The sequence below is a fragment of the Echiichthys vipera genome (genome assembly GCF_963691815.1).
Source record: "Echiichthys vipera genome assembly, chromosome: 17".
In the NCBI taxonomy this organism is placed as follows: Eukaryota; Metazoa; Chordata; class Actinopteri; order Perciformes; family Trachinidae; genus Echiichthys; species Echiichthys vipera.
Genome location: NC_139842.1, coordinates 9,687,408 through 9,703,693, shown reverse-complemented (window position 1 = coordinate 9,703,693; position 16,286 = coordinate 9,687,408). Strand labels below are relative to the sequence as shown.

The 16,286-nt window shown below is 42.3% G+C and overlaps 1 protein-coding gene across 5 annotated transcripts; it reads right to left on the bottom strand.

Annotated features, from left to right (window-relative positions):
* Positions 1-425: 425 nt before the first annotated feature.
* On the bottom strand, positions 426-15,749 carry nacc1a (nucleus accumbens associated 1, BEN and BTB (POZ) domain containing a). 5 transcript variants are annotated; one of them, XM_083931970.1, is made up of 9 exons: positions 15,039-15,195; positions 14,626-14,751; positions 10,230-10,383; positions 8,149-8,418; positions 6,613-7,243; positions 6,263-6,433; positions 5,561-5,666; positions 5,283-5,380; positions 426-4,460 (listed from the first exon to the last, which is right to left on the bottom strand). In XM_083931970.1, the coding sequence occupies exons 3-9, from the start codon at positions 10,353-10,355 to the stop codon at positions 4,150-4,152; spliced, it is 1,713 nt and encodes a 570-aa protein (XP_083788096.1). In that variant the 5' UTR covers positions 10,356-10,383; positions 14,626-14,751; positions 15,039-15,195; the 3' UTR covers positions 426-4,149. The 5 variants fall into 5 exon arrangements, with proteins under 5 accessions (XP_083788096.1, XP_083788100.1, XP_083788098.1 ...); XM_083931974.1 differs by having other exon boundaries at positions 6,263-6,430; XM_083931972.1 differs by lacking the exons at positions 14,626-14,751; positions 15,039-15,195 and adding an exon at positions 15,666-15,749.
* Between the last annotated feature and the right edge of the window lie 537 nt (positions 15,750-16,286).

Genomic DNA, 16,286 nt, shown 5'->3' with positions numbered 1-16,286 from the left:
TGGCAGCCTCCAGGTGTGAGTACTGAAGTGTGAATGAAGGGAAACAGAAGCAATGAGCATGCGTGTTTAGACTGTATCTGTAGGTTTATGAAACCTGCTTACTTACAGTAAATTCATTTAAATAATACACAATGAATAAAACTGACTTAATTTAGATTTATCTTTGAACAAGAAAAGGAACTTTGAATGTATTCGTTCATTTAGTTTTTTTTAAGGCAATTGTTCATCAAAGTCTGGTAAGATTAAAAATAACTTGGAAGCATTAGCTATACATTTACTTTATTCCAGTATCGTACATGAAAAGTGTATAATGTACAGTATAATGTTGTGACACCCAACAAGCAGAAAAACAGTAACCGTAACAGTAAAAACAAAAAAAGGAGTCAAAGAGAAATTGTTACAAATCTTTTATTAAGGTATTCATTATTTAATCCATTTTGACATTTTCTCTATGATTTGTATTTATTTATTTTACAGTTGTTAATGTGCAATTACCTTTGATAATGTTGGGTCACAGTTACAGGGCTTTCACAAAGTTATTGGCACTTGGAACACAGAAAGAAATAGTATGAGCGGTACAGGATGTCACTGGTGCTACAGGGTTACAGAGGGCAAAGGACAAGGGCAAAGACATGGGCAGACCAATTACTGCACAGGTTGTGAAAAAGCGCCGTTTCTGGGTAAATATATACCTCATGCTGCGAGTGCACAACAAACAATCTGACCTCTATGTGTGCATCTATATATAATATACAGTATTTATCTATACATGTGTATAATCGTATTTATATATGTACTGTTTAGTCACAAAAGGTTCCCCATGCGTGCCACACCTTATCCATTCAAGTGTGTAGGTCTAGATGTTTTGTGAAGTGTAAACACATATGTTGAAAGGTACAATTTTCTTACAAGGTGCTGGAAAAAAAGAAGCATGAAATCTTTCTATTCTCAAATGCACACAAAGTAAACACAACCACACTCACACCTATTGCAGATGAAGCAGTGTGCAGGTAGGTTATGGCTGCGGTGTCATGACAGACTAACATGGCTTCCTTAGAATCGATGCTCATTTACTAGAACGCAGTACAAGTCATTCAGTAGGTCAACGTTTAACATGGGTATTGTAAGAAACTAAGTTGTTTCTCGCTTTAAAAGCTTCTTTAGGTTTTGAATTTTTCATCTTAAAAAGCTTTTATTTTTTTTTGTTTTCACTGTTTTTCTAAGGGTCAACGGTTTTACGATACGGTACATTACTGATCTGTTTTCACTAGTACCTCTGTGAAGGGCACAATCAACAGTCCCGTAATTATATAACTTAATTCATGCAATTGAGCAGTAATTTGACAGATGTAGTCGCCATTATGATAATGATTATAATAAGATATCAAGAAAATAGAGTAAAATTCCATTGCTAGATTAAATGCTGAAAAACTAAATTGATTGGCGCGTCTTGGTCCTTTAACTCCGTACAAAAAGCAATTATCTATGAATCTGGTCTGAATGCGGAATTATTTAGAAAACCTTAAAAATCTGAAATGACAGGTTTTCTGTATAACATTATGTGATTTCCCAGCAACCTATTTAAGAGATTACGGTAATTTAAATACACTAATTTAGGTAGTGTCATCAAAATTAAATTTCCCCTTGTGGGATTAATAAAGGAATTCTTCTTCTTCTTCTTTTAAAAAAAACTGGGGAAAACATGAAGATGTAATTTCAGTTATAATATAAACTTGGCCCAGTTAAAGCCACTAAGCAAATTCAAGGTACAGGTTACAGTCTGGATTTAAACCACCTAAAACTGCTGCTTTGCCTCTCTCTGAAACACACGAATAAACTTGTGGAAGTGAAACATGACACCAGCTGCATGAAAAGACAGGAAGCACAACAGTCTTTAAAAAGATACTAAAGAGGTACTTTGTGGGGGAGGGGTGCTCATGTGGCATCTACAGTCAAATGCTGAGTTTACTGAGGTATTGCTGTCGTTACCCTTTAGAGGATACTTATAATAAGGTACTGCATTTTTGTTCTGTCCATATATCCTCAAATTAAACCATTTCAAGAAACGCATCCCTATCATTTTAATCAATAATGAGATTGGTGTTCTTTCTATCATGCATCTAGTTCTTTTTTTATCTGCCTTCAATAAGACGCATACATTTCTTCCTGCTTTTTGACCTGTACCTGTCTTCAGAAAAAAAAGAACCTTTTTCGAAATGACTCCCAAAGGGAGAACGTAATCAGTCGTATACAAGAGCATTTCAGGTTAAGTACACATTCCTAAGTCACACCCAGACTATTTTCACTTATATCCATCTGCAACAGGAACAATCTTCTGACAATTCGAAAAGCTTCTAGCAAACACAAGCTTTCACATAAAAAAAAAAAAAAGAGTTCAGTTGTTGACATTTTATAATCAGATGCATCCAGCAACGAAAAGGAAGAACACTTGGGATTCAAACTCAACAGTCATCTTGATTATTTACAGTAGGAATTTGTGCCACTTCTAAACAAGAAACACAGGCAGACATGGAAAAGAAAAGAAAAAAACAAATTCCACCTAAAGGGGTTCAATTGCTACACAACATTTCTTAAAAAGGTGCATGAACCACTGGTTCTTCTCATTAAGGTGCAGAAACCTCCACTCTCATGGAAGGTGCAAAATGATTTCAAACTCTAAAATAAAACTGTCAGCCATTTTGAATTTCCTTGACATGAATACATGAATAAACTACATACTGTACTTCAGACGCAACACAGGCCTTCTTTACCAAAGAACTGTGTCACGTACACATGTATAGTACCATAAAACCTACGCTTCAAGCAATATTGCCTCCTCATGACATCCCTATACCCACCAAGCTTCTGCTTATTGATCTTAATTAAAAAGGCACGTTCCAATATTCCATAATTATTTCCAGTGACTTTTTCATTTATCAGATCAATACAACAATATAATTCTACAAGTAATCTTCAAAATTGTGGGCCAATGTTTTATGGAAACATTGCAGGTTCATAACCTAACGAGAAATAGTTATCATAGACAACAGTCAAGCCAGCTCAATCAGTCTTATTATTCCTGTCAAGCTAGTAACCAGAAGATGAGATGCTTCAAATTTAGCAGTTCAACTGCTCATTCCATCACTATGCACTGCCAAATAAAGATGAAAATAAATGACTATGGGTCTTATGATAAGACTGCTTTATTCTACTCCTTTTTTATGCAAAAATAGCACTTTTCCTTATTTGACAGACCTTTCAATAAAACATGAAGATCGAGATTTTAAAACAATCCCTCTCACTCTCTTTGCTCACACCATTCTAGGCACGGGCACTTGTATAAATATAGTTTTTTCTTCTAAAAATATGACCATCTTTGATTACCTGTTGCCCTTTAAATTTTCTTCACAATCATCTTGGTAAAAAGCTTTCGCCTTCTCTCTGCATCACTTTTTCAGTTTTAAGATGGAGGAACGCGCTAAAAATTTAGAAAACAGAAAGATGAGATAAACTTCTTTAAGATACGGCACAGTGAAACACTCATGTGAGATTCTCTGGTCTCTAGAAAGGTGATGTGGTGAAGAATAATTGCATGGTAATAAATGGAAGATGCAAGGGGAGGAAGAACAGGTAGTGTTAATGTTTATTATTGTATCTATTTCAAATGTAGTTCCTTTTTTCTGGGCTGGAATGCAAGTTGTCAGGATTGTATGGAGAAAAATGCCACTGACACTTACATTCAATATACTCGCCACCGCTAGTTCTAGCCTGTCCATCCATCCATCCTCCTCTTTCACTCCTTCTGAGCCATATGTCGTCGTCCCCACCCCCAATCACCTGCACTTCAGGGAATGTATTTATTATGCAACAGTCGATGCGCTTACACACCTTAAAAAGACAAGGGGAGGCAGAGAGAAAACCCTTGCACTCTCTCCTTCTCCTCAACTAACTCCATTGTACAGTCATAAAGCAAAATTGAAAGTTTTTATGTCCTGGTTACGTCAGGGTAACAACAATTGTTGACCCTAGCAGTGTAGTATAGACAGTCAAATGTGAGAGATCAGCGTGGGCCAAAGTGTGAGGAGGCAAGCAGAACTGGGGAATACTGGTATGTGCGTCACCAAATTTCAACCTTCCCCCGGACAGTGTTCAAAATAACACTCCTCCGTCCCCGCCCACACCTGGTAGCGATTCACCTGAAGAGCCGCCAGACTCCAAGCCAGCTCCGCCGGCAGCCTCCAGAGAGGCGGGGTCGAAGGCCGGGTCCGCCCCCAGGGTATCATCCTCCATCTTGACGCCATCGGGAAGGAAAGCGGTGTAGGCGTCGCTCTCGGCCATCAGCAGCTTCAGCTTGGGGATCCAACTCTTACGGACCACACGTCGGGCGTTGGTGCACATGTCAGCTGCAATGGCGTTCATCTCGCTCTCTTTGAAGCTGGTTGCAAAGTTCTGGCAATAAACTGACATGGAAAAGGAAATTAAGAAAAACAGAAAAAGTTAGGCTGACTGCATGACAAGACAAGCAATGCAAGACAAAAACTAGTTTCATGAAGGAGACGGTGAGCTAAACAGCAGAAACAGTTGTCAGAGGAAATGTATTTAAAAACTACTCTGCTATGATTAATATTTTGTTTAACATGGTTTTCCCCACATAGAAAGTAAAAAAAAAAAAAAACTCAGTGATTTTCCTTGAGAAAATTTGCATCAATCTGGATTTGCAGCATTGACACTGCATCTGGTCCATCCTAAATTATCTGAATGACATCAGAAATCTACATTCACACACACTTCAGTTCCTTCTGGCAAATACTGTACAGCCATATCCCTCAGAATTTAAAGTGAGATCGTATTTGCAGGACTCCTGCAGATCACAAAGGCCCCAACACTGACTTGTAAATGTAAATGTAAAATGGAGCGGCTCATCTCTTCATATATGCCCTGCTGCCTTTCTCATTTTACTAATGACATGTAGGTAATGTGTTTGTCTTCACAAAACAAACCCAAATGTGAGCTATCAAAGGAGATACACAAGTTTTCATAAACCTTTTTGTGACAAAGATATCCTTTTCCACCTGGTTATATACATGCACACATACAGTATGTAAACATAGCGGAATAGTGCTATCTTGTGGTCACTGTTGGTTATTACCTAATGCTAAACATAAGGGTGCATTAGGTGGTAAATAATCTCCCATTTGCACTGTCATCCAAAAGCAACCTAAAAACAGACATGATTCACTATTAAGAGATATTTAACAACCAATCATAACATGTATTCTCACATTTGACCGCATGCAGAACTCTGTTGTCCAGGGGCTTGCGGCTCGGGTCATTGGTGGACGAGCGGATCCCTGTTCCACAGCTGTTAGCCAGAGTATTCCTTATACAACAAAGTAAAAATGAGAATGAGTTGCACAGAACCCAGGAAAACAAAAATAGTTGTTACATCCCTCTAATGCCAGCAAAAAAATACATTGTCTATATTAAAACCAAGCGTTTGTCGACTTTACATCAAATACTTGCAGAAATAGACGCAGACACACAGACAAAAGTAACAAACCTGTCAAAGAAGGCAGCCAGCAGCCTCCTAAGCAGCACCTTGTGTCTGGTCCCTGCGCTCACATGACAGTTCATTAGCTGGGCTCTGGATATATACACAGAAGTACCTGCAAAGAATGCACATGAAATGAATATTAAAAACAAATAAACCACCGAACATTATCAGCACTTATCACTGTTTATGATTTATTGCCTTGCTGTTTATGGGTCATATACAGCAACTGAGCTTTTCAGACAGAAGGGGGATATAGGTATACTCAGACAGACAGTATGAGAAAAAGAATGTCTGTTTTTTATAAACATTAAAGAAAGGAAATTGAAAGGTATATAACTCGACCCGTAAGATAACAGACATTGCCACAGGATGTCCTTGATATACTGTTAACACACCGAGTCAAATGTGCAGTACTGCCACGTAATCTGCATGCCAGTGCCAAACCGAGTCATTTGAGGACAGCGTTCTCCAAATATGTGTATACATATCATTGCCATTGGCCTTGACCTGTTTAGATGCATTGAATAAACACGTGTATATTGCTGCATGTACTGTATATTTTATAGCTCAAGTGTACGCTTCTCTAATATATCTAGATACTGGTAAACAAATATCTTCCAAATGTTTAAAATGCCTTAGATAAACACTTATGTGCATTCTATCAGCTCCTCTAAAACCCTCTCTTCTTTGAGAACACAAAAACCATACCTGAGACTAACTCTAGTTTCTCAGCAGGGTCTCCTTCTTCGTACAGTTTGGGATGACAGCGGTTGCCTATCTGAGCGATGAGTTCTGCAGGAAGACATGTGAGGTCTCTACCTCGCATCCGACCCCGTGTCTCTGTGTGATCTGGTAAAGCCTCAACACGTTCGCCAGCTGCTGGAGAAAAACAATGCAGCAAAATTACAATAGAACCATATCACTTTTACACACAGAGGAGTGCACAGTTCAACCTCTGCTAGAAATACATCAGATTACTATAAAATCGTTAAAAACTATGCCAGGGAAAGAAAAGAATGATCTTTCAGCAAAGATATGAGTGGTCTGATGTTGGTTACCTGCAGCTCCCATGTTGAGCATGCTGTACATGGTATACATGTTGCAGATTTGCCTATACTGCTCTTCAGCACATTCATCTGTCCCCTCTTCCTCTTCTTCATCATCATGGTAGCTGATGGGTGAGTCACTGGCGTAGGTGCTCAGGGTGCCGGGGCTGGCGCCCTCTGACATACCGAGGCCTGCTGTAGAGCTCCCGTTGGTGCCAGCACTGCCACTAATCCCGCCACTGGCCGTCATGCCTGCCAGGCTGGTTACGTTGGCACCCATACCCATGGCTAGTCCGAGGGCTCCGGGGCTCTGAATGGCACTGCCCCTCACCGCCTCCTGGGAATAACGGGCTGCCTTCCTGGCCCCACCTCCTCCCCCTGAGCCTATCCCGCCTCCATCTCGGCTGCTACCACCCTCCCACAGCCGCTTGGCCACAGGAGTGCAGACTACCGAGTAAGGAGTGGCTGCTTCCGGCTGGCTCGAGGGCTGCTCTGTCTTGACTCTTGAAACTAGAGGGAGCGGCGTCAGGCAGGAGGCAGGCCGGCCTGCACTGTTACTGGTCTGCGTCACAGGGCTCTGGGGCTCAGAAGGTGGTGCCTCCTCAGCGTGAAGGCCCTGGGAATCGCAGCTGGGGGATGAGACCTAGAAGTGAATGTATACAACTTTGTGTCAGCATACACGAACACACTGATGTAGCAAAGAGATAAGCGTTTGCTCGCAGGGTTTTGTCATGCTGGTGGCTGTGGTGAAGGATGGACAGTCTTTCCGTCCATGGTCAAAGTAAATTATTCCAATAGACACTATAATTTGACTTCCACCAGCACTTTTCACCAATGAAAAGGTATTTCAACAACTACAGGGCAGACTGCTCTTCAATTTCATTGGTGCATACATGCCCCCCCTGTAGATTGATGCTTTCCATGTTTGCCTTTCCAAACTCTGAGCACAATATAAGCTTAAGAGACATACAGTAAAACGTTCTCTGCATTTATGGTTTACTTTCTATATTTAGCAAAGAGTTTACTGTTTATTGTTTACTTTCTATATTTAGCTATTTAATGTATTAATTTATGTTTATCCTATTTTTTACACACAACTGTATTGAAAGCTGCTAGAAATTAAATTTCCTTGCGGAGTCTAAGTCTAACCCATCCTATCCACGAGGAGCAGTGGGCAAGGGCCTTGCAGGAGCACTAGCCTAGCTTACATGGTTTTTGTGGTGGGAGAAAACCCGAGTAAACCCACGCCAACACGGGGAGAACATGCAAACTCCACACAGAAAGGCCCTGCCCAGATAAGGGATCGAACCCAGATCCTTCCAGATCACAAATAAACAAACAAAAAACATTTAACCCTAAATGGTCATTTTGGTAATCTAGATTTCTTTTGGCCCATTCTGGGAACTCTGCCACTTTACACTTTTGCTGCCACCGTATTAAATGTAAATGGCATTCTGTTTATGTGCTTATTGTGCTCAAAGCTTTGAAAACTTGTCCCTTTTTCAGATTTGTCCTGACTACTGTGTTACTGGGTTATTTCAGCCTTACCTTGAGGAAGAACTCAGTGCCTTTTTCCATGATCTGCTGGATCTGCAGGAAGCCGGCAGTATACATGAGGAGAAACTGGTCCCCCACCGTCATGCTGAGACGGCCTGTGTAGCAGAAAGACAAAATCTGCTGGAAGCTTTGAGGCTGCACAGCCGACGGGAGCTCCACTACAGTTGGGCTCGTCTCATTGCTGATACCTCCTCCACTATTGCTGCTGCTGAAAAGGTCCCGGAAATAAGAACTGCTAGCAGCCAGCACAGCCCGGTGGGCCTGAGACAAAAGCAGATAAGTGATGCATCCCATTAGAACTTAGAAGAGAATATTAATGTCAGATAAGGTATTTTTCTCTCACTTAATGATTTAAAAATAAGAGAGAGTTCCTTGTTAGGCTGGTTAAGATGGCTAAAATCTTACCCGATAACGGTAATTTCATATGGAGGTAGTGATATACGTCATGATATAGCATGTTTTCTGGTAATTCAATGAATAGTCTACTGTATATGAAATAACCACAATGTAAAGCGCATTTTTGCATTCTCCTGTGTGAATTAAATACTTGACAAATTAAAAGGTATTTCCTCATTTTATTAAAGGAGCCGGGAAAGGAACATTCAGAGCATTAATACAGCAGCAAACAAATATGTAAAGATATTGTGGCATAGTGGCGTGCTGAGCAGAGAATGAAGTCTCGCGCATGCATGTTCGTGCATGTGGCTGTGACAATACATTTCACATATTGGGGAATGGTTTTTGAGAGCCACGTGGCTGCAGTCCCAGCCCACTTTTTAGTACAGCTCCTTTAAGAACTTTAGTGCAAAATGGACATTACATGTAAGGATCAGAACAAGTATCATCCAAATGACAGTTGGGCTGCTGGATTTTAGACATTGTGATAGAAACAATGTAGAGAAGTATATAGTTATCATCTGCTCATGTCTGTGAAGTCACGGGTTTTGTCATCCAATTTATGTTTGTTCAAAACTGCAAAAAGTCAAAACTGCTGTTTTCAAATTATATTTCCTCAGGTATTTTTAGATTATATTTTCTGAGTTTGAGTTAATGTGATAGTTACTGTCAATTTAGACAACATAGTTTAGTATCAGAAAATGTGAATATGATTTATTTGTGATAATGATTCCATTGAAAGATGCTAAATTGTCATACTGCATTAAAAATATCCAACATTTTAATATAATTTTGAAGATACAGTTTATAGTACCAGTCAAAAGTTTAGACATGTTTTCCATGTTGTCCAAACTTTTGGCTGGTATATTGTCATATTGACCAGCCCTCATTCCTTGATATGAAGACATGGTCATAAGATACTCTTAAAGACTAATCGGTCAAATTTACGTATACCCTAACTAAGTTATGGTCCCATAACAAAACTAGACTTTGCCAAAACGACATACAGTTTAAATAAATTAAAGTATAAATTGAATTAAGTACAGAAGACCAAAATAGTAACTATTAAGGTTAACCATTTGGTGCCAAGTACTGGTGAATTTGATGTATGGATGTTATATTCCCAGTCATTTAATTATTTGTGTTTAATACGTCTTTATAATAATATGAATCCTAAAATACTGATTTGGAGTTTCCCCCAATGTTCTCAGTCATCATTGAAATAAGACCTAAAAACAAAGTTGCAGGGCAGAGAATGTGAAGGAAATCTGAGATAAGAATAAGAGTGACGAATGACATCCAACCAAGACTATAACCCATTGCCTTTACAGGCGAAGTAGGAAATGACATGCCATTAAGGAAATCCAATTGACAATGCAAGTAAAGACTACACACAGGTAACTTAACTTATTGCTAGACATTCAGCTAGAAAGGAAGAATTAGGAAAATCTTCTAAAATCATTCTAGAATGAATAATTAAAGGTTGGACCTGGATCCACAGTACAAAGTTACAAAAGTAACGATGGCTGCCCAATTTCAGAATGTCCAAAATGCTTTTAGTATACGGCATTATGTCCGTCATGCAACATGGCTGTCATGGACCCACAGGGTTGTTTCCACCCAAGCCTGAACTTTGATCATTTTTTCATGAAAACAATAACTTGTTTCATCAGTACCTTGAAGGAATGGCCCTTAACCACCACAGAGACATCGCAGTAGAGGCCCTGCAGCCGCTGCTCATTCAGACACTCTAAAACGTTGTTGCCAAAGTTCGGGATCGCCATCTGGAGGGTCTGGGCCATGGTGCGCCTACGCACACCACCAAAGGGTCTAGTTGGGAAAGAAAGAGAGACAGAAAGAAACAAGTGGGAGAAAGAAAGATATAAATTACACAGTTACAATAAATGACAGTTAAACCCTATCCACACAAACTCTGTGCATAACACTGGTTATTGAAAATGTGTCAGCCTTACTTGTAATTATCTTGAATTGCAACAAATGCTTATTTTCATTATTGATTAATATGCCAACCATTTCCTTGATTGATCTAATAGTTGCTGGTCAGAAAATAATTGTTAGAATTGTTGATAACTGTTTCCTAAAGTCAAAGATGACATCCTCAAGTGTCTTGGCATAGAGGTCTTCCTTGATTCAGCATAATGTCATACATGTACAGATCATACCTGCCAGGTTTTTATTTTAGTGTTTAAACTGCTTTATCCCTGGTCATGAGCAGAGTCATGGTCCCAGGTGATAGGATAAGTTGGGCAGGCCCATTCACAACAATGATAAAAACTGTTTTGTCCTGTGCTGCTCTTTGGTGTGAAGAGGAGGTGTGATGTAACAAGGATGTGCTAAAAGACAGAAAGCTCAGAGAGAAGATTCCTAAAACTATACATTGCGAGCAATGTCAAACTCTTACATTAATTGGCTGACAGTCTTTCACTGGTAAAAAGTAATACCAGACATATGCAAAGAGCCTACTCACACTTACCATTCGTACCTTGCCCAAGCATGAATCACAGCTAATGTCTAGTTTGTTTGACCAATGTGAGTACAAGTGAGCTGTGACTAAGGGCGCACTCACACTGTCCTTCCGCACCGCGACCCGGGCTTCAGGGTACTTGTCCCCCCTCCCTCTCCCCCCGCGCCCGAGCCCCGTTTGTACTCACACTGCCTGGGCCTCGGCCAATGCTTCTTGCTGTCCATACGACATCACGCCGTAACACGTCACACGCATTGATCGCGTGTGTGTGGCTTTGTTTACAAATCTTTCCACAGACCTCAGAGTTTTTGTGCGTCTTGTCGACTGTTTTTGAATCTTTTCATCCGACCAAATCTGCAGTAAACACTCCACCTCCGCATCACACCAACGTGAACCTTTCACCGCCATTGTTGTTGTTGTTAAATGTCCGCGCATGGTCCGTCGTTCTATTTTCTATGTCCGAACAGGCAGACATACCGCTATCGCCGTAGGGCTCGTGCTCGTACACGTGCGCACGCTCATGCCCGTACATGTGCAGACGGCTCTGCTAAAGCCCACCTCTTTCAAGCGGGCCGTGGGCGGCCCGCTGTCCGCAGTTATGCGCGGAACGGGTGCACTCACACTGCTTAAACGTACTAGGCTTTAGCTGAAAAAACGGTTTTGGCCCGGGACAGAACGACAGTGTGAGTGCGCCCTAAGCTTCGGCCCGGTTGAGAGAGATGGGCTTTAGTAAAGCCCGATTGCACATGTACGAGCACGAGCACTGACAGAAGTCCTGAGACTATTTATATGTGACTGTTCTCCGCGACCGACACATAAAAAGATGCTGCCGAAAGTTTGGTGGTGGCCTGATGCGGAGGTGCAGTGTTTACCGCAGATTTGGTCGGATGAAAATATTCAAAAAACTGTTGGACAACCAAAAAAAAAACGAGTGGTGATGACGTCTTTAAGCAAGAGGCAATCGAGCCGAGGCCCGGACCATTTCATGTTATGTGAGTGAAAGCAGGCCTGGTCTGTAAGGGAAGGGGGCGATTACGCTAAAGCACAGCAAGGATCATCTGGGCCTAGTGTGAGTGCGCCCTTGGTCTATTTTTATTACCACCACACAAAATTATATATAATGAAACACCTCTATTCTAGAGAAAATAAGTCAGATTGAATAGGCATTCTATCCCTTGGCATATCCGACTGACATTGACCACAAATATTTCTTCACACAGTCCTACTGAAGGCTTTTGGCAGGCTCACAGGACGTTGATATTGGAGGCAAAGTTGTGTTGAAGCCTGCTTGGATAATCTTCATTGCATTAATCCTATACGTCACTTAAGCGTTGCGGTAGTTGTTATTGCCAGGAGTGGGCCCAGTAAAAGCCTTTTTATTTTCTTCTTCTTCTATGAGCTATAAAATCCTGTGTCCTTAAATAACTGGGTCATGGTCTGTTATTCTATGTGGACAAGTGTGCGGCCTAAACAAACACCACATAGTATGGTTCTGTTCACTTAGTCAAAGGCAAACATACTCCCTTTACCTGCGCCCCACTGACGATTCCTATACTGTATCATGCATGTCAATGTTAAATTCAAGCTTACAACAGTTCTCTCTGTTGAAGATATGAACAATGTATGTAGGCCCTGTTACTGCTCGATTCCGTGAGATAGATAGATACACCCATGCAACTTGTCCATGTCCACATAATTCCAATGTAAAATAGCCATTTAAACTGGCACAAGGCTGCACTACCAGTACGCAGGACAGTTCTGGGGTTAAAATGTTTAAAAGGAAGGATGCAACGATGCCTCAGTAAAAGCTTTTCAATCTGTGTAAACGAAATGTATAAAAACAAATAAATGAATGAGAAAAACACATGTGTATTTTTTAAAAACACATTTCACTGCTCAACCAGCTTGTTTTATGTAAACCTGTCCGTCATGTAGGATGAACAAGTTGCATGCTCGTTGTGTTGTCAGTGTACTTTACTTTCATGAGAAAGAAGGAACAGGAATCTGCATGTTTTAATAAAAATATCGATATTTGGTGCCAGTGTATCGATAGTGTATCCCAAGAGATGGAATACAATATATTCCTGAAACGATATTTTGTCCCATCCCTGGTCAGGATATCTAAAAGACACCAGATATTTTATTTTATGTTTTAGATTGTTTATAGGCCTACATGACCTCATTTTCTGCAATTGCATGGGGAGGAATCTACTTGGGGATTCACATTGTATGCCCTCTGTACCCACAACACTATATAACCTTCATAATCACAGCTGAGAATACAACAGATCCATTGATAAGCCCACGTGGAAATTCAGTGGCCATAAACCGTTCCTTTAAGCAGAATACAGGTCACAAGTGTTTTCACATATATACACAGATGAGTGTACAAGGCCTAGATAAAACTGCTTTTCACACAGATGCTTTACCACTTAAAAGTGTTGCAAGTGTGCAAGCTGCACACGCACACACCGGCAGATACCAAACAAAGACAATCTCTCATACTTTGAGAACAAAATGATCGAAGCCCACCCTGTGCAAGGCATACAACCAACTTTGGTGTGACTGGGCTGGAGTGAGCCGCCCCATCATATCCAAAGCCTTTCATTTGGGATCTTGCCAAGCTCCAGGGTAAAGAGAAATGCTCTCTTTGTCTCTGTCTCACTCAAGCTCCCTCTCCCTCATACTAAAACACAGATGCGCACACACAAACTCAAACAAACCCACAAAGGCACACTGAGTCGCACACAGACATTAGACAATACTGCTTGTTTACAGTTTGGCAAGCCGCAGTAAGCACACATGCGTGCGCATAAAGACACACAAACACAGGGCTGAGAACAGGGTGTGTTTGCACAGTTCGCCCTGACAGTGAGAGAGAATGTGACTGTGTGTGCATGTGTGTCTTTATGCACCAAGGAGGGGCAGTGAGGCCTGCAGAGATGAGAGGGATCATCTCAGGTCCCTATTCCATTAAATATATAGAGCAGGGCTATGTGAACGAGTGAAATTCGCTCCACACTCACCCTGTGGATTATACCAACTGGGCTGGTGGGGGGAAAGTAGGTCAAACATACTCACAACATACTTAAGACCTCAGACTTTTCATAGTAAGTCTTAAGAACGTTTTGCCCACACTCAAAAGGGCTCATGGTATGTTATGATTGGACATATTTGGGAACCTACACTGTCTGACTTCTTACCAGATTATCCAGTTCTACCATTTAAAAAAACAGCATGCTCTTACACTGCCGTGTGGGTGATTACTGTGGAGTCATGCCACACAATGCATTACCTCTATAGGCATTTCCTGGTTCTCATGTGCCCATGCCTGAATGGCCGTGCTTCGCCTACCCAGTGGAGACACTTATCGGGCTATGTAGAGACCTGATTCGTGTTTTTTTTTAATATAACAGGGAGTTCTTTACTTAAAGCAGCACAGACACCAGAGCGTCTAAACTTCTTAACTCCATATAACTGAGGCTGTACCCACGCGTACCCCTTTGAGTGTCCCGACTACAGCTGCCTCTGTAGAGAAATGTCTTCTACCGGGTAATGGGGAACAGATAAGGAGCTCTTTAACACACCGCGCCGTGTGCCAGTCTTTCCGCCGGGAGTGCTCCACTGTCTGCTGGCACCGGCGACGGGAGGGAGGGGGCACATAGGATGGCAGCAAGCCCCGGTGATACCCGGGTGAGGGCGACGATGTGTTCCTGTTAACGTCAAATGACATTCAAGTATATTAATATCTTCAACAGACTGATGGTTCAGTTTGTCCTCCTCTCCCTTGTGGCTGACAACGCTGAAATGTTTCACCCCCCCTCCCATCCGCAGCAGGCCTATAGAGGTGGCTAATGGCTAAGCTAACGCTACTGTTAAATATTTTGGGTTCGCCCCGGCGCACCATCCACCTCATGCACACACTCAGCCCCGCTGCACAATGTCAAAAGCATTTCCGCGATATAGTCCACACACTCCAAAATATAAACATGACACTTACTGCCTGTGTGGACGAGGTAGCGGTGCTGCGGCGCCGGTTGTCAAGCCCAAATGTTGCTTATTTAAATATTTTGGTGATGGGGGAAATCGCTCCCCCTGCCATTCTCCATTCTACCGACATCAACAGGTCATCCCAGGACACGCAGCAGCTGAGGGCGAGCCAGACGGAACCAGTGCGGCACGGAGCGGGGGGTGGGAGCACAACAAGGCACAATTCTTTACAACCGGCGCTCGCTAAGAGCTGCCGTGCCAAAAAAAAGCCTGACTGGCATCACATTTTGGCATATTTGAAAGAAGAGGTACACAGAATTAACCATTTAACTACGGACACATCATTGGTGATAAGTACGTTTAAAAAAAAAAAAAAAAAAGTTGAGGACTGTGCCAACTTGGACCCTCCCCCTAAGTGGCATAGGCCCACTTATCCCAAACTTTCATTGTCCCCGTATCTACTGGACCGTCCATCATCAACCGGAATTCACAGCGCTAAGGACACCGCACAGAGCTCTCCTCCCCTCCCCGCTGCCCCCTCCCCCTTCCCTTCCCTTCTCCTGCCACCGCCGGTGAGTCCTCAGGCGACCCCGACAGGACGCCTCACACGTCGGCAGACATACAAGTAGACACTCACCCCCTCTCACCGGGAAGTCGATGCGGAGCTTTGGTTCACAGGCGGAGACGCGGCTCTCTCTCACCCCGCTTTTACTTGCTCGAGGAAGCCATTCAGTGTGAGCGAAACGCCGATAGCAGAGCCATCGAGGGCGGTACAGTATCCCAGGGGATTGCGGAGCACAGAGCCACTGATCGCACGGAACAGAAGAGGAGAAAGACAAACATGACGCGCTCGTCAATCGCTTGCATGATCGTTTCGAGCGCAGCCTCGATTCGGGGAGACCTCTCCCACGGCGTGTGGTCTGTTTGCGTAGTGGCACAGCAACAGCAGCGGTCTGCGAGGGGAACTCGTTTCTCGCTCTCTGCTGCCTCTCACTTGTCCCTCTCTCCGCGATAGTAGTGGGAAAAGTAAGCCGTGCGTGTACTTTTTTCACTTGAGTGAACTCGGCGCGCGTATAGACCTAGGGATACAGCCGCGCCCTTGATTGCTGTAAACACATGAAAAGTGGAAAATGCAGGGTGCTGTGACACCATACCTGTACGCACCTGTGCGCGACCACAGCAGCTATTAAACCACAAGACTTTATGTTTACATAAGTTTCCCATCTGGAGTTATGGATTCATGAATGTCTTTAAAATG

Coding starts and splice junctions, on each gene's coding strand:
- nacc1a (XM_083931972.1), bottom strand. CDS start 10,355: ATGGCCCAGACCCTCCAGATGGCGATCCCGAACTTTGGCAACAACGTT. Junction 6,434..6,612: donor GCTCAACATGGGAGCTGCAG/GTAACCAACATC, acceptor GTTTTTCTCCAG/CAGCTGGCGAACGTGTTGAG. Junction 5,381..5,560: donor CTGGCTGCCTTCTTTGACAG/GTTTGTTACTTT, acceptor TTGTTGTATAAG/GAATACTCTGGCTAACAGCT.